Source organism: Rattus norvegicus, chromosome 10 (assembly GCF_021556685.1).
Source record: "Rattus norvegicus strain SHRSP/BbbUtx chromosome 10, alternate assembly SHRSP_T2T, whole genome shotgun sequence".
Classification (NCBI taxonomy): Eukaryota; Metazoa; Chordata; class Mammalia; order Rodentia; family Muridae; genus Rattus; species Rattus norvegicus.
The window spans coordinates 19,449,610-19,467,004 of NC_141543.1; the positions used below are offsets into that span (position 1 = coordinate 19,449,610).

The following is a 17,395-nucleotide window of genomic DNA, read 5'->3' on the forward strand; positions in this document are numbered from 1 at the left end:
TCCAAAATGGCGCTGGCTGCTGCGCGTCGCGTTCTGCTGCAGGCCGGTGCGTGGCCAGGGCGGGAGAGCTGGTGCACGGCCTCACAGAGGGCTGGGCGTGCGGGCGGCGGTGGCGAGAGTTAGGGCGTGCTTGCTAACATGCTCCCTGCCGTCCGCAGGATCCCGCCTCGGCCGCAGGGGGGCCGTGGACGGCGCGCGTCGCTTCTCTAACAAGCGGGTGTTGGTGGAGAAGGAGGGCGAGGCAGGTGAGTGGGAGGAGGACACGGATTAATGTCCTCCGGCTCCTAGCCCAGAAGCTCAGTGTGAGATCCGGCTGACAATGAGGGCTTTGTATTTCCAAACCAGTGAGCATAAACTCAGATTCTGTTTAAAACATAAGTACATGCCTAGTGGCTCAAATAATAGAACGCGTGAAGTTTTGGTTAAAGTTTCTAAAGTTATGCCCTGTTACCTAAACTGTTAGTTACGAATGATTATAGCTTGCTGTGGTGGCTCCTGCTTGTAAACTGAGCTAAAGTCAGTCTCAGTCACATGAGACAGTGTCTCAGAAATCCGACACGAAAATGATTGGAAGTATTTTTGAACATTTTCCTAATACTGGAGTGTGGCACAGGCCCCAGCAACTATTTTCCTAGTTAATGTTAGGAGCTGTAAGTAGGGTCGCCCTCTGACCCCAACAGAACGCCTAGGAAGCAGCTCCCTCCACAGGCAGAGGCAGGAGGATGGTGAAGTTGAGGCCACCCTAAGCTACATATAGAGCCTGTTTTTCCTGTGCTTTTTTTTTTTTTTTTTTTTTTTTTTTAGCGGGTTTGGGGGAGGAGAGTGGGACTTTCCAGGACAAGTGATAATGCGTTAGGAAGAAAAACCTGGGAGAGGAGGACACAGCTGGTCCTCTCCTAAGTCCACTGGAGAGAGGTACCTTAATAGTGCAAACTTTGTCTAGCATGTGTCAGGCCTCGGGTTTGATCCCAGTACCACAAACGTAAATAAGTAAAATTACTAGGGGGGGCTGGAGAGATGGCTCAGCGGTTAAGAGCACTGACTGCTCTTCCAGAGGTCTAGAGTTCAAATCCCAGCAACCACATGGTGGCTCGGTAATGAGACCTGATGCCCTCTTCTGGTGTGTCTGAAGACAGCCACGGTGTAATTATATACAATGAATATTTGAAAAAATACTACAATGGGTAGAGGTAATAACTATACCATGGAAAGTCAATGGATTATACACATTACTATCGTGTGAGTGTCTGTGTGTGTGTGTGTGTGTATGTTTATATGTGAGTGTGTGTAAGTTTGTGTGTATGTATATGTATGTGTGTGCATGTTTATGTGTGTGTGTAAGTTTGTGTGTATGTATGTGTGTGCATGTTTATGTGTGTGTGTGCATGTAAAATTTTAAGTAATAAGTAATAGTGTATATACATCCAGTAAAACAGCAAAGCAACTGGTTTGATTGGTTTATTTGGGTTTTATAGATCCAATGGTACCTATATTTCAAGGGCAAAATGAAAAGACCATATGTCCCTTTAGCTTACGGGGTTTTCGTTGGTTTTGTTTGCTTTAGACGTGGTTTTATTTATCTCTGCCTGGCCTGGAACTCATTATGTCACCGAGACTGACCTTTGAACTTAACCCACCTGCCTTTACCTCCCAAGACCTGTGATCTTAAGTGTTTGGCACATTGGTTTTTTGGCGGTTTTTTTGTTTTGGTTTGGGTTTTTTTTTTTTTGTTTTTTTTTTTTGTAAAATTTATTTTATTTATGTGCATAGGTTTGGGGGGTTGGTTTTTGTTTTTCTTTGTTTGTTTGTTTGTTTTGCCTGCCTGTATGTTTTGGCCTGTTGAGGCCAAAAACAAAAGGATGTTAAATCCCCTGGAAGCGGAGTTACAGACAGTTATAAGCTGCCAGGTAAGTACTGGGAATTGAACCCAGGTCCTCTTGAAAAGCAACCAGTATCCTTAACCACTAAGACATCTGTCCAGCTCCCTCTAGCTCCCTCTTTTAAGTCCCCAGCACATACACACCCTAAAGCCTGAGCATTGCTGTCACAGAAATAGTCTCTTTCCCAGCTGATACAGGGTCTTTTGACAGGGGTTCGTTCATCTTGTGTGAAGACAGGCTCTTTGGCCTCTTTCGCCATTTCTCCAGTGTTGCCTGGCAGGCCCTTCCAGGGGGCACAGTCCTCAAATCAGTTGTGCCAAAAGCCAGGGGCATTTATGTTTGGTTTTAGATTCTGCTCAAATCACCATTCAAGAAGCTGTTACCTGCTATGCACCTTGCCCCAGGAAGTTGCTGACTTCACCCATGATGACCATCTCTTCTCTCTTTTGTTAGGTCATGTTCACCTTTCGCCTAGTTACCTTTCCCCCAGTGTCCACTGTCCTGTCAGACTTTTCAGAAATTTTCCTTCCAACTAAACGTGAGGTGTTTGTCCTATGCAGGCCTGTAACTGGTCCACAGTCACCTCTTCCACTGAAATCAAAGGTCGTAAAAGAACCCACTTGGCACCTACGTCCTCAGCTGGCTGTGCCCCTTGTGGTTTTGGGAGTCCTTGCAGCAGTGCCAGAGGATCGTAGGCTGAACTTGGTGGCTGCCCGAACACTGGAGATTGGCCCTCGCTTTTGCACTTAGACCACAAACAACGGACAGTGGAAGGGCACCTGATTCGGGCGTTTTCAGCTTCAGTGGCAAAATGAGTCTGAGCTGAGCCCCCTGTAAAAACCTCTTTGCATATCTGGGTCTGAGAGGTTTCCGTTGCCTCTTCCTCTGAGGACTTGCTAGTACAGAAGAACTCACACATTGATGAATTAAAGATAGGAAAGATATAAGGACAGGCCGATCAATACGAACAGCCTCTTGCAAGATGTCAGTCACGGCACAGATGGATCCGTCTCTGCCGCCGACTCCTTGGTGTCCTTTGAGGCTTAAGCCACAGTGCAGTCTGCTCCTGGTGGAAGTGACAAGCAGCTAGAGTGTTGTCAGGGAAACCTTTACTCCTAACTAAAGTAGGTTCCTCGACAGATCCTAATCTCCAGGCAGGTGAGCTGCCTTAAAATCAGATGCTCACCCGTGGATAGCAGAAAGATGGGGAACACTCAGAGGCCTGAGGCAGGTGCCCCTCAAAGACCACCTGTTTCCCAAGCCCTTAGGACTGGGTGGCTTATGCCTGGAGAGCTGTGCAAGCTCAGCGGGTGCAGGATACAGCACACTGCACTGATTTGTAAAGAAGCCCAAAGCCATGGACAGGAAGGACTGTGCTTCCTCTAAAGCCTCCAGGAGGCTCTGTGCATCTTCTGGCCTTTGGTACTGCTCGTCCCTTGGTGTCCATTGGCCTGTGGGTCTCTCCCTGAACCCAGAGCTTGAAAATTTTATCCGACTTGCCCTTGGAATCCTGTCTCTGCCTACAAAGGGCTGGACTCACCAGTGAGGGCCTTGCCTCTCCAGCCTTTATGAAGGTTCTAGGGATATGAACCCCAGGCCTTATGCTTAGATGTCAAGTGCTTTATCTACCACCCTGGGCCTCTGCCAGTGTCTTTATATGGCCGTCTTGTACCTCTCCTTTCATGAGGACAGCAGTCCTACTGAACGTAAGGCCCATTCTAATGTGACCTCATCCTGGCACACGGTTTGTTTGAGACAGGGTCTCATGTAACCCACCGGGCTCTGTAAATGTTTCCGCTCAGGTGCAGGGGCATCCTGGGTCTTGGAAGCCAGGAACCACACAGCTCTGAGGGGAGAAGGTGTCCCAGTGGAGGAGCGTCCTGAGAAGAGCAGCTCCCGGGGAGGGGATCCCCAGCTGAGATCAGAGCTCCCAGGAGCAGGCAGCAGGGAACTGAGCAAAAGGCAGGGTATAAAGGAGTTCTCAGGGTGGGAAACTTCAGGGCAGAGTTTTCTGGATCGAGGATGGTGAGGTTTCAAGTCCTGAGCTTCCCAAGGGGTCGGCAGGGTTTTTCACTCCCTCTAACCTGCCTCACACCCATGGGTTGGAATAGGAAGACTTTCCTGGCCATAAGCAGTTTTGGCTGAAGCGCCGTCCCTGTGAGCTACTAGTGGAAGCTGGAGAGGAGGTGTCACCAACCTGGACAGCTCATTGAGGACAGCTCCTGTGGTGGCATTCTACTGTGGCTGCAGGCTGGGGCCTGTACTTTGACAGCTCTTGTGGCACGCCACCCGGGGACTATAGCATCCATCTCTGTTTAACCAGAAAGGACCTTGAACTCCTGATCCTCTTACCTCTGCGTCCCACAGAGCCATCTCTCCAACCCTTTTGTTTTGGGTTTTTTTTTTTTTTTTCTTTTTTTCGGAGCTGGGGACTGAACCCAGGGCCTTGCGCTTGCTAGGCAAGTGCTCTACCACTGAGCTAAATCCCCAACCCCCTCTCCAACCCTTTTAAGGATATTTTAAAGTTCACTCCTGAGGAGAATTTGGCCCAGTCTCCAGGTCAGGGAGTCTTTCGAGTATAATCTGGCGTTAGTAATTTTATGTATTATTTTGAAATGGGGTCCTGCGCCCACTCTGCTTTTCCTACCTCAGCTCTCTGGTGCTACAAGTAAAGGTGGGTTTTTTGTTTGTTTCATTGTTCTGTTTTATATTTTGTTTCTGTTTATTTTTATGTTTTCTGTCTAGAAATGAAAGCAGATTCTGTAGTTGGAAAAGGGGGTTTCTTCTGTTTTTGAGGCAGGATCTATGTAGTCCTGCTGACCTAAAACTGAAGTCTGCCTGCTCTTTTAAAGGTTAAAATTGGGGGCCTGGAGAGATGGCTCAGCGGTTAAGAGCACTGACTGCTCTTCCAGAGGTCCTGAGTTCAATTCCCAGCAACCACATGGTGGCTCACAACCATCTGTAATGGGATCTGATGCCCGCTTCTGGTGTGTCTGAAGACAGCTGCAGTGTACTCATATAAATAAAATAAATAATTCTTGGAACTTGTTTGAAGACCAGGTTGGCCTCAGACTCAGAGATCTGCCTCTGTCCGTCTGTCTGTCTGTCTATCTATCTATCTATCTATCTATCCCTGAGCCTACTGGGTGGTGGGGTCAAAGGTGCACACCTCCACACCCAGCCCCTGTCTGAACATTTTTGGGTATTTTTTGGGGAAGGGGGCAGTTAAGACAGGGTTTCTCTGTGTATCCCTGACTGTCCTGGAACTAGTCCTGTAGACCAGGCTCGCCTCAAACTCAGAGCTCTCCCCATCTCTGCCTCCTGAATGCTGTGATTACAGGCATGTGCCACCACCACTTGGCCTGCCTAAACTGAGACTCCAAATTCTGCAGTTCCAGTAGCCAGGCTGAGGACCAGGGGTGGGCAGGTGTGGCTTGGACTAAGCCCTTTTCGAGGATCCCCCTCTTTTATAGGAATCGCAGTGATGAAGTTCAAGAACCCTCCAGTGAATTCCCTCAGCTTGGAGTTTCTGACAGAGTTCGTCATCAGCCTGGAGAAGCTGGAAAATGACAAGAGCATCCGAGGTGTCATCCTCACTTCGGTACGTGCCTGTACAAGCCACGCTCACCCTCAACCCTGGCCGTGGGAGGACTGGGCCCCTGGAAGATCTGGAGCCCTCTGTCACTGCGCACTGAGTCACCAAGCAACCCTGATCGCCACTAGGGACCTCTAGGACAGTTTCCTAGAAAGCTGGTTTCCAAGCACTTGCCTGGAAAAGTCTTTTTTTTATTCTCCTGTTGTAATTCTTGTCTCGGAGGTTTAAAACCTGGCCTCTCTCAGCTTCTGAATTGTTTTGCTTGGCCTCACACTAACTCTGGCAGGCTGTTCTAATCGTCTGTCTCCTTCTCATTCTCTGGCTCATTCTGTCTTCACCCACGTCTACCTTGTTCTCTCTTCAACCTGCCTCTGTGAAACTCTTTCAGCAAAACTGCCTCCTTCCTTTCTCCCTCTCTGAAGTAGCTCCCTTTCCTCTCTCTTCTCATGAGGGTTGAGCATATCCTGTTCTGTCAAATCTTTCTCTGATTTGTCACATTGTCTGCCACTCAATTAGACATCACTTTTAAACGTGGATGCTTCTTTCTACGGTAGTCGTTACCTTCATTGTTTGGGATTAAAGGTGTATGGTAAGGCTGAACCACACTACAACCAGAAACAACTTTTTGTCAGTAAATAACACATCTTAGGGTTCACTGTGTGACCAAACATTCTGCAACTTACCAGGCCTGGACTGTCCTCAGGAACCTGCTGAGCGATCTCCATGGGAAATTTGCCTTTCTAGGTCATCTAGTCATTGACAAGCATGGCCAGGATCTCCCAGGCCAACTTCTCCCCAGGGGCTGCAAGTGTCTGAGCCAGTCTCAGCAGGAAATAAGCCTCAAGAGCATGAGTCTACTCTTCGGGGTTTCCTAAGTTAGGTATTAGAAGGTAAATTCTGCCACTGAATTCTTTTTTTTTTTTTTATCCCAGAGCTCAGGACCGAACCCAGGGCCTTGTGCAGGCTAGGCAAGCGCTCTACCACTGAGCTAAATCCCAAACCTGCCAGCTGAATTCTTGAGGGGAGGCTGGCATAGCCCACAATGCTGGAGAAAAAAGAGTTCACGTCCTCACCGAGGGGAGGTTGTACAGTGGATAAGGAAGTCCTCAGAGTTTTGGTCCTTGGCCAGACTGGGCATCATCACATCCCCTACCCTTTTCAGTGTGAGGACACAAAGTCAGTCCCTTTGGTCCTGTCATGGGATTCAGATTCTTGTATCCCAGACTGGCGTCCAACTTGTTATATAGTCAAGGCCAGAATGCCACTGTGCCAGTCTGTGGGGCACTGAGAACCAACCCAGGTCTTGGTGGTTGCTAGGCAAGGGCTCTGCCCACTGAGAGACACACAGACACATGCACACACACATACACACATCTCCTCCTCCTCCTCCTCCCTCTCCTTCTTCTTCTTCCTCCTCTTCTCCTCTTCCTTCCCCTTCTCTTTCTCTTCCTCCTCCTCCTCGTCCTTTCTTTTTGGGAATGATGCTGGAGATTGAAGCTGGGGACCTCTGTATACCGTTCCACTACTGCACCACTTCCCTCAGCCCCATACAAGGTGGGGTGACAGTGCCACCACCTCTCTAAGTAGGCTCAAAGCACAGGTGTCTCCCTGTGCTGTGTGCTACAGTAATATAGAGGCCAGACTCATAAATGTGCAGAAGCTAACAGTCATCACACCCCAAAGGGCCGGGCTACCTAGTAGAGAAACAATCACTACCCTGGACCATTAACTCCTGTGTTTATCACCACTGAAACTATTAGACTATTTTTTTTTTCGGAGCTGGGGACCGAACCCAGGGCCTTGCGCTTGCTAGGCAAGCGCTCTACCACTGAGCTAAATCCCCAACCCCCACTATTAGACTATTTATTGAGCCTTAGCAGTTCATCTTACAGTTCATCTCAGCGGATATCGCTGCAGACCACCTTTAATGCATGTAATCGGTAGGGCTACGTTAGTACTGATAAGCATTAATCCACAAACTGCCAATTACATTAATTATTCTTATCCTGTTAACTCCTAGAATTTGCTGTGGCCCTTCTGTGTTTTTGCCCTCTTCGTTAGTCTTCATTTACATGATAACACATAATGACCCTCCAAAGGCGTGCATGTAACCTAAGCCAGTACCACTAACTGGAGTCCTCTTGACCCTTCTGACCTCTGGCCCAGGGTCTCAGTTAGGGTCTCCATTTCTGAGAACATGAGCAAGGCAGCTCCTATGAAGGACAACATTTAATTGGGGCTGGCTTACAGGTTCACAGATTCAGTCCATTATCATCAAGGAGGGAGCGTGGCAGCGTCCAGGCAGGCATGGTGCAGGAGGACCTGAGAGTTCTCCATCTTGATTTTACTGTAGCCAGGAAAAAACTGACTCTTCCAACTGGGCAGAACTTTGAAGCCCACCCCCACAGTGACACACTTCCTCCAACAGGGCCACACCTCCTAATAGTGCCACTCATTCCTGGGCTGAGCTTTTCTTTTTTTGCATGCATAGGCATATATGTATATATGATATATATATGTGTGTGTGTATGTGTGTGTATGTATCTGTGTGTGTGTGTATGTATGTATGTATGTACACTGTCACTGTCTTCAGACACACCAGAAGAGGGCAGCAGATCCCAATACCTATGGTTGTGAGCCACCATGTGGTTGCTGGGAATTGAACTCAGGACCTCTGGAGAGCAGTCTGTGCTCTTAAACACTGAGCCATCTCACCAACTCCGACAAATGTAATTTTAAAACGAGCTTCTGCTTCTGTGTCATCCAGAATACACCCTGAGAAAAGTGGAACTCGGGGGACAAAACTAGCCACTACAGGGAAGACCTGGGAGGAGTGAGCCACCAGGTACCGTGAAGGACAGCTTGAAGTTAGAGTTGGATGGTGCAGTTCCTCCGAGGCCCCAGCGCAAGCCGGAACTAAAGTCCAGGGATCACAGAGTAGCAGTAAGGCTTTCTGACCTGCAGTGAGTCAGCTGGGGACTGGAGCCCCAGTCACAACAGCATTAATGACTGTACCCGACAGGAAGTTAGCTGCGTATCTACATCAAGGCCTGGTGTGGATACATAAGGAGCCCCTGTGGTAAATCCTAGGAAACGAAGAGAGAGCACACCAGAACCATTTCTATAGATCGATGGCTGTGGCTCATGGCTTAAATCCTGACTCTCAGATTTAGGAGCAGAGTGCAGGAAGGACAGGCAGGCAGATCTCTGAGCTCCAGGACAGCCAGGACTACATGAGGAAACCTTGTCTCAAAAAAAAAAAAAAAAAAAAAAACAAACAAGGCGCTGGAGAGATGGCTCAGCGGTTAAGAGCACTGGCTGCTCTTCCAAAGGTCCTGAGTTCAAATCCCAGCAACCATATGGTGGCTCATAACCATCTGTAATGAGATCTGATGCCCTCTTCTGGTGTGTCTGAAGACAGCTACAGTGTGCTTATATACATAAATCTAAAAAAAAAAAACAAAAAACAAAAAAAAAAACAAAAACAGGGCTGGAGAGATGGCTCAGTGGTTAAGAGCACTAACTTCTCTTCTAGAGGTCCTGAGTTCAATTCCCAGCAACCACTTGGTGGCTCACAACCATCTGTAATGGGAACTGATGCCCTCTTCTGGTGTGTCTGAAGACAGCCACAGTGTACTTCTATATCGTTAATAAATAAATCTTTAAAAAGCAAAAACACAAGCAGAGGGAAAGGGAAGAGAATACTGGAAGTAGGACAGATCACACAAATATTTATAGACACCAGAGGTAAGCATTTGAATGTGATTTGGAAGTCTAGAACCCATCAGATCTATCGGTGGAACCTGGAGTGCTTTACTTTTCTTCTCGTGAAATCTGACTCACGACCATCTAGAACTCCAGCCCCAGGGGACCTGACACCATCGCCTGACATTTTCAGGCACCAGGCACATACAGACAAAACACTCATACACATAAAAAATTAAAAATAAAAGTTCAATCTGCTGCTGCCTTCCAAGTGCTGAGATAACGGACATTTGCCACCAAGACTAAGCTTTTTGTTGCTGCTACTGTTCTTCCATGTGGCCATTGTCCTGTCAGCCCTGTCCCTTCTGCCTTCCTCTGCCCATGGTGGAGATGACCCACAGGTCCATTGTTCCCAGTCTCGTTAGAAGCATCTGAGTTGGTCATGCATAGTGGTGCACACCTTTAATCTCAGCACTTGGGAGGCAGAGGCAGGTGGATCTCTGAGTTCGATGCCAGCCTGGTCTACAAAGTAAACTCCAGAACAGCCAGGGCCACACAGCGAGATGGGGTGTTGGCGGGGGTGGTGCTCGTGAATTAGCACCGTTGAGTGTTTTACCTTACAAAACAGAGATGCATTTCATGAAATCACTGAAATCAGACCACAAGTATTGTGCCTCAGTTCATGCCCAAGAGAAAATGGACTCAGCTGTAGCTGTAACTGTTGACTCCAGAGTCACAGAGGATGTCTGTCTGTCAGGTGCCAAGAGCATCCAGTTGCTGCACCAGTGCTGCCCTTTAACACATCTACCCATGAACTGAGAAACCATGCAGAGGGACAGTCCCAAGCGGGACTTTTACCTGGAGGCTCCCCAGCCATTTCCCAGGCTTTGGTGCTGACCCTGACACAGGACTCTGCCCTTACCACTTTCCTGCAGCCCACTGTTGCTTCCTCCAGCTGTGTTCTCCCCACACCCGCTCTGGCAGCTGTGTCTGACCTGAAACTTCCCACTGAGGGCCCACGTGTGTCACTATCTTGTTCTAGAGATCTCTTCTGCCCTAACACTTTGTTTCTGCCCCTGCTCAACCTTGGGAGTTAAATCAGAACTGTGACGCTAAACCTCAGGGATGACCGAACTCAGCAAGCCTGTGCTCGTTGTCTCGGCTTGGTTTGGTACCTGAGTGTCTCTGAGCGGTGCCCGCCCTTACCTGTTTCTGTGTGAAGCTAGGAAAGGACATTCTAGAAAGCAGTCAGTCGGGGTTGGGGATTTAGCTCAGTGGTAGAGCGCTTGCCTAGCACGCGCAAGGCCCTGGGTTCGGTCCCCAGCTCCGGGAAAAAAAAAAAAAAAAAAGAAAGCAGTCGTCCTTGGCACCCTCAGTTCTGGACTCCTTGGAGGCACTATCTTACCACCCGACTTCACCCTGCAGGAGCGCCCGGGTATCTTCTCGGCTGGCCTGGACTTGATGGAGATGTATGGCCGGAACCCAGCCCACTATGCTGAGTACTGGAAGGCTGTGCAGGAGCTGTGGCTGAGGCTCTACTTGTCCAACCTGACCTTGATATCTGCCATCAATGTGAGTGCCCCTCCCCCATGCACACACCCACAGTTCTCAGGGACCTGCCCTGGGCCAGGGGACGCTCTGACCTTCCTGGGCCAGACAGACACAGCAGAGAAAAGGCCAGCACTTGGATAGCTGGAATGAGCCCTACGCAGATGTACGCTGAGGAGGTGATATTCTATTTGCCCTTGGGAAGGTAGAGAAAGAATTGGGGCTCAACCTCAAAAAATAGGCTTCTTGCCAGATAGGGGCGATGCACACCTTCAGTTCCAGCACTCAGACAGCAGAGGCAGCCTGGTCTACACAGAGTTGCAGGACAGACAGCCAGGGATACACGGAGAAACCCAGTCTTGAAAACAAACCCAAAAATAAAAAATAGAATAAGATAACAACAACCAAGAAAAAAAGAACCCAGATTCTCTGAGTGGGTTTGGCTCTGAAGATCAGAGCCATGGGGACTCAAAGTTAGGTCTTAGAGAATGTGAGGGCCTGGAGAAGACACACATGACTTGTCTCCTTATGGGGCATCACAAGGAAGACACTGGTATTTTGGGGTTCCCAGGCATCCTAGTCTCACTGTATGATAACCGCTCCATAGTCTGACAGCTATGTAAAATACTTAGCATCAGGTAAAAGCTGCAAAAGGAGAAGCAACTTGCTGTGCTATGAGTAATTTTTTGGCCCCCAAAAGCTGAGGAGTCATAAGCCAAAGCCTTTGAGCCTCTTCAGACCCCCCAGGTGCTGATCCGAGGTGCCAGTCGCAGCTTACAGACCTGCCAGACATGCTTGGCCCAGACGCCAGTGCAGAGCCATGAACTCTGACCTATCCTCAGCCCTTAGAAGCGTGGGCACCTTGTGTCCTGTCTAAGGAATATTACTGGGAACTGGAACGTCTCCTAACCGACCGATTCTCTTGCTTCTCTCCACAGGGCGCCTCTCCAGCTGGAGGCTGCCTCATGGCTCTCACCTGTGACTACAGGATAATGGCGGACAACTCCAAGTATACCATAGGATTGAATGAGAGCCTGCTGGGCATTGTTGCCCCCTTCTGGTAATACACGGGACTACACCCATACTTTATATTTGTGTCCTGGTAGGACATGCTCTCACAGCTCAGAAATGAGGAATGTCTTCATTGCAGGTTAAAAGACAACTACGTGAACACCATCGGGCACCGAGCAGCCGAGCGTGCCCTTCAACTGGGGACGCTTTTCCCACCAGCAGAGGCCCTCAAGGTGGGTTTGGTGGATGAGGTGGTACCTGAGGATCAGGTACACAGCAAGGCTCGCTCAGTGATGGCCAAGTGGTTCACCATTCCGGGTAAGGAGCAAGCAGTGGTTAGCTTTGGGGCAGGTGGTCAAGGGAAGCCCTTTCTCATCCTGGTGATCCACCCTGGTGAAACCAAAGGTGGTCACAAGTTGGGATCGGGAAGTAGGCTGTGCCACTGGTGTGTGTGACGCTGTGGTGCAGGAGAGACTGCTGGGGAGCAGGACTCTTACAGAAGGAGGGAGGCCGTCAGAAACACAGCTGGCCACACGGCTGCATGTGGTGAAACTGCAGGGACACCAAGGCGTTTTGGGGATTGACTTTGAGACAGGGTCTCAATGTGTAGCTAAGGGTTTCCTGAAAACCTGCTTACCCCGTGTCTCCCAATCTGGAACCTGTTCCAGGGTGGAGTACAGGCACGTGCCACCAGCTCAGTCACGGAGCTTTAATGTCATCGATTTCCCAAGTTACAAAGTGTCTAGGCGGGCCTCCTTGGAGCCCTCTTCTCTTGTGGGGCCAGTTGCTGGTCCCTCCAGGCACTAGCAAGCATTTACTGATTAGGAAAATGTGGTCAATAATAGAATTCAGTGAAAAGGCCTATTAGTTATTTGTGGGGCTGGAGGTCAAACCGAGGGCTGCATACATGCGCTGTACCACCAACTTGTGTGCCAAGCCCTAAAAAATCGACCTAAGAAAAACAAATTGTAAGATCCTGTAATCCTAACACTCAGGGGACTTAGAAGTGCTACACAGCCAAGATCACCCTGCACCACACGGAGACTGTCCCGGCAACAGCAGCAGTCAAAGCTCTCCTGCGGCATTCTCCTGCCTGCTCTTGTATTTATGTTGGTTTGTTTAGACAGGATTTCATATGTATTTCAGGCTGACCCTGCTGACCCTGGACTCCTAGCCCACGTTAGCTGCCCAAATGCTTTCATTCTGGTTTTCTGAACTCTCTAGGAGAGTCCATATCTCAGTACTTGAAGAACATGTGGCAAAGAGTGGGAAATGGCCCCAAATACTCCACAGGTGGGTTTCATAAGTAACCCCATTTTCTTCAGACCATTCTCGGCAGCTGACGAAGAGCATGATGCGGAAGGCCACGGCGGACAACCTGATCAAGCAGCGAGAGGCTGACATCCAGAACTTCACCAGTTTCATCTCCAGAGACTCCATCCAGAAGTCCCTGCACGTGTACTTGGAAAAGCTCAAGCAAAAGAAGGGCTGACCTAAGGGTGCCACACGGGTGTTTAGTTACACGTGCCTTCTAGGGACCCATGGTCCCAAGGATTATCAATAAGGTATTTTTCAATTTAAAAACTGTCTTAGCTCTTGTGTTCCTGACCTTAAATTGTCCTGGAGAGGTGGCTCAGTGGTTAAGAACACTAGCTGCTGTTGCAGAAGTCGCAGGTTCAATTCCCAGCGCCCACCTGGTGGTTCATAGCCCTCTGTAAAATACAGTTCCAGGGGATTCAATGCCCCCTCTGGCCTCCAAGGGCACTTCATATGACATGTGTGGTACACATACACACAGGCAGGCAAAGGATACGTGTGTGTGTGTGTGTGTGTGTGTGTGTGTGTGTGTTTGTGTGCGCGCGCTTGTCTGTCTGTCTGTCACAATAGTCCTGTTAGCTGGGTGGGGTGTGTAGGTCTCTCAGTACAGTGCTTAATGCTATCCCAAGAGCTTGATACAAGGCAATGTGTGGCAGATGCGCTCGTAACCACAGTGCTGGAGAGGCACAAACAGGCAGATCCCTGGGACTCTGGCCAGCCAGGTAGTGACTGCCAGTGAGACACCTTGTCTAACAACAAGCTAGAAACTTCCTCAACCTCTGGCTTATCCGAGTGTACATGTGCACACAGAGAAGCTGGCCCTCCAAGCCTGGGGCCCTACGGCTGCAATTGCAAGCACCTTTCTGCCCCAGCCCAGGGCTGCTTATTCAGTGGTGCAGTCCTGAATTCTGAATTCTGAATTCTGGTTGAATTCCCAGAAATGCCAAAACAAAGAACAAAACTTTTCTAATCCATCACAAGCCTCTTTCCCTATAATTCATGCCTTTTCTCCAATCTCTCTAAAGAGGTTTTATTATCTTGTGCCTCCATAGTGGTGCGCGCACTCACACACACACACACACACACACACACACACACAGACAGACAGACAAGTTTTAACAACCAGAAACCTCGTAAGAGCCTTGTGTCTACAGAGCTATTTCCTACTCCTAAAGCGATGACTCGTCTGAGCATGAAACCTCCATCCTCCCAAGGCCTTGACCAGCGCAGATTTTAAGGAAGACGCTCCAGAAGGCGCCTTTGAAGGGCTTGGCCTAAGCAGAGTGCGGGCTGGGCAGGACTCAGTTGCCAAGCCTTTGCTATGAGCGCCTTTTCAGAAGGAGCCACAAGAGCTCACGTACAGGGTAGGGGCAGTAGCCTCCCTTGCCTCCCGCAGTGCTACAGAAGAGTCAGCCTCTGCCACAGTGGAAGGCCTTAGGGTTGGGGGTGAGGGGGGTGGAATGATCATGGTCCTGCTCTCAAATCCAGCAGGGTCCAGAGAGACATTACCAACGGAGCTGCCGCGGGGGTGTTGGCTCATGGAAGCATTTGAAGTTTGCACAAAGGAAATAAGGATGGGGAGGTGGCAGGGTGTAGCAGAGCCTGTGTCCCCCAGGCTGGGAAGTGAAAAAGCCATCCCCTTCCCTGAGAGCAACGGAAGCAGACCTACTGAACATTAAGATCAAGCTCTGCAGCCTAGGTACAGAGGTCTCGACGCATAGAGGCCTCATCTGACCTGTGGGCAGTCCTGGCTGAGAGCGGCTTGTTTATTAAGCATGCAGCTGTGCACTCGGCACTCAATGCTCTGGTCCCTTCCTGGGTTCTCACAGCAGCCCGATGAGGTAGGAGGTATTAGTCCACCTTGCAGATGAGGAAACGGGAGCCTTAAGGAATCCTGTAATGTGTTCATAGCTGTTGTCCACACTAGCTGGTTCTACCCTGTATCTTCAATGGGTGGGTGGCCTGCCACCCTGAATGATTCATTATGGTGCCATTCCTTTTGGTCATAGTTCGCAGGTGGCATATCCTGAGGCCTTGGCTGTCAGTGAGGCTTGAAAGTCACTTCCACAGGAAAATGGTCGCTGATGGCAAGAGCCTGGAAGAAGAGAGGGAGAGCCTCAGCAGTTCAGCAGGGCAGCATGTCCTCTAGCTGCTCCCCTTCCCGCAAAAGGAGGCAGTGAGGCCTGGTGGTCACTCTTGGGCCTCAGACTGCCTCCATGTGGCAGAGAACAGAAGTGTGGGGCTTGGCACTCTAAGGATCCTTGGCTATGAGTGCTTTTGCTAGAGTGAGCACTCGCGTAAACTCACAGCAAGCGAGCGTTTCTGTGAGCCCGCTCCTGAGGGCCGGGGCTGGCCAGTGTGTCTGCTGGAGCCATGTCCACACTCACCTGGGTCTGATCTAGGTCAAATTCCTCCTGAAAGTTGTGAACTGAGGCTGACTGGGGCTTCACGCTCTTGCGCATGTGGGCGCCACTCACTACAATCCGGTCATAGGCGCAGTCTGAGTTGCCCACTGTGGTGTCTGCACTGTCTGGGATGAGCCACTTAAACACTTGGCTGCTCCGGAGACGGATCGAAGGCCAGTCATGCGCCTTCACGTACTTGCAATCAGCATTAAAGTCACCCAGAAACAGCATGTCCTGGAGGCAAACACAGCAGGCACATCTTAGACCTCGGGGAACACTTGTGGTAGTCTGGGACAGGAGTCGGGGGGCGAGGGGAGGGGCTGCCTACATCCGTGTTCCACTTGTCAATCACATCGAGGTACACGTCGTAGAGCGCATCGATCTCCGCCACCGCCTGGTTTGGCGCTGCATGGAGGGGGATCAGCACTAGCTCCTTGGCGGCTGTGGAAAGTGGGGATGTGAGAGTCAAGGAAAGCCTGTAAGAGGGAGGGGGGGGGCGGTATGAGCTCACCACAGCCAGGAGCTGAGAATTTGACCACAAAAGGCTCCCGGCTGAAAGCATCTTCTGGGTCTGGATACTGGTACGTGCTCACCACTGACACTACATCTTTCCTGGGAGCAACAGAGAACAAGGTGTCTGTGGATCTGGTCACCGCTGCCCCAGTGTCCCCTCCCCGCAACCCGCCTCTCACCTGTAGACAAATAGATACATTTCCTTATACTGGTCACGTCCAAGTGGCTTGCTGCTCACAAAACCGTACTCGTGCTTCGACACGCTATGGAGAGAGACACCAGTCCTGAGTCAAGTCACTGAACCAAGCTTGTGATCTTGGCTGGGGTTGTGGTGCCCGGCCCTGCCACACCTGTTAATTTGCTCCATGAGCAAGGACACTGCACTTAGGTCTGGGTCTCGCACTTCTTGCACCAGGGCGATGTCATAGCCAGCCAGAATCTGGAGGAAGAACCCACAGATGCACTGTCCCAGAGCCTAATTGCCCAGATCTTAGCTCCTGGTCCCCATCTGCTCAAGTCCTCCCTCTCCCACTCACCCTCCATTGTCTCCAGCCTGTCCCCACCCCACTGGGCCTCACCTGTGCTATGACGCTGCCACAGTCTGGATCTGACGCTTTATGGTCTCCAAAGCTCTGAACATTGAAGGCTCCGATACGCAGTGCTGTGGCCCCCACGATCCCCAGGGCCCAAAATGCCGTCAGCGGGGCCCAGGGCCAACCCATGGCAAAGCAGAAAACCTGAAGACAGTAATGTCCCAGAGTAACACCAACCCATACCAGGTCATAGCATGCCTGTAGACCAGCTAGATCTGGTACCCAGAGTTGGCCTGCATCCTGACACACTCCATGTTTCTCCAGTGTATATGGGGCAGTGATGTCATTGCAAGGATGGAAAGATTCTATTCCCATGTAGCCTCTAGCCCAGCCCCTTGGACTTACCTGGATTGTGAATAAAGTCAGAAACTCAAAGGTCCCGAGTCACTGAGATGCAGTGCAGACTGAGGGCCTAATATGGCCCAAGATGAACTGCAGTCTTGGACCTACCAGCTCTGACTTCAAAGCACTCAGGTATTTGAGGCCCTGGACCAGGAAGGGGCTGGGCCACCATGGGAACCACCCCTTCCATGGAGTGGATTCCAGAACTGGCTCCTGTCCCAGAGACCCAAGAGGGCAAGGGACAGAGCATATACGAAGCCACTTCCATTAACTGAGAATCAGGGCAAAAGCCCCTAGCCACCTCAGCACTCTAATGACAGGGACAGCCATGCCCATGGCCAACTTCTCATTCTTCCTTGAGCTGCATTCCCCCAGGGAAACAGGCTGAGAAATCAAGAAAGACCAGCCCCAGCCTGCTCTGCCGTCTTCTGCTGCTTCTCCAAACCTGCCTATCACAGAGGACAGCATCAGCCACTCTGTCTGACC

At 50.2% G+C, this 17,395-nt stretch overlaps 2 protein-coding genes across 5 annotated transcripts; one reads left to right on the plus strand and one right to left on the minus strand.

Moving 5' to 3' along the window:
- The first annotated feature begins 1 nt into the window (after window position 1).
- Window positions 2–13,323, plus strand: Eci1 (enoyl-CoA delta isomerase 1). Its single transcript, NM_017306.4, is given in 7 exon segments — window positions 2–46; window positions 159–245; window positions 5,354–5,481; window positions 10,606–10,752; window positions 11,667–11,788; window positions 11,879–12,057; window positions 13,065–13,323. Coding segments are annotated over 7 exon segments (870 nt in total). The 5' UTR covers window positions 2–6; the 3' UTR covers window positions 13,232–13,323.
- Window positions 13,324–14,725: 1,402 nt separating this feature from the next.
- Window positions 14,726–17,391, minus strand: Dnase1l2 (deoxyribonuclease 1 like 2). Of its 4 annotated transcripts, NM_001427102.1 has the most exon segments (8): window positions 14,726–15,151; window positions 15,444–15,695; window positions 15,790–15,902; window positions 15,973–16,073; window positions 16,154–16,237; window positions 16,325–16,413; window positions 16,553–16,711; window positions 16,913–17,013. In NM_001427102.1, coding segments are annotated over 7 exon segments (837 nt in total). In that variant the 5' UTR covers window positions 16,697–16,711; window positions 16,913–17,013; the 3' UTR covers window positions 14,726–15,097.
- Between the last annotated feature and the right edge of the window lie 4 nt (window positions 17,392–17,395).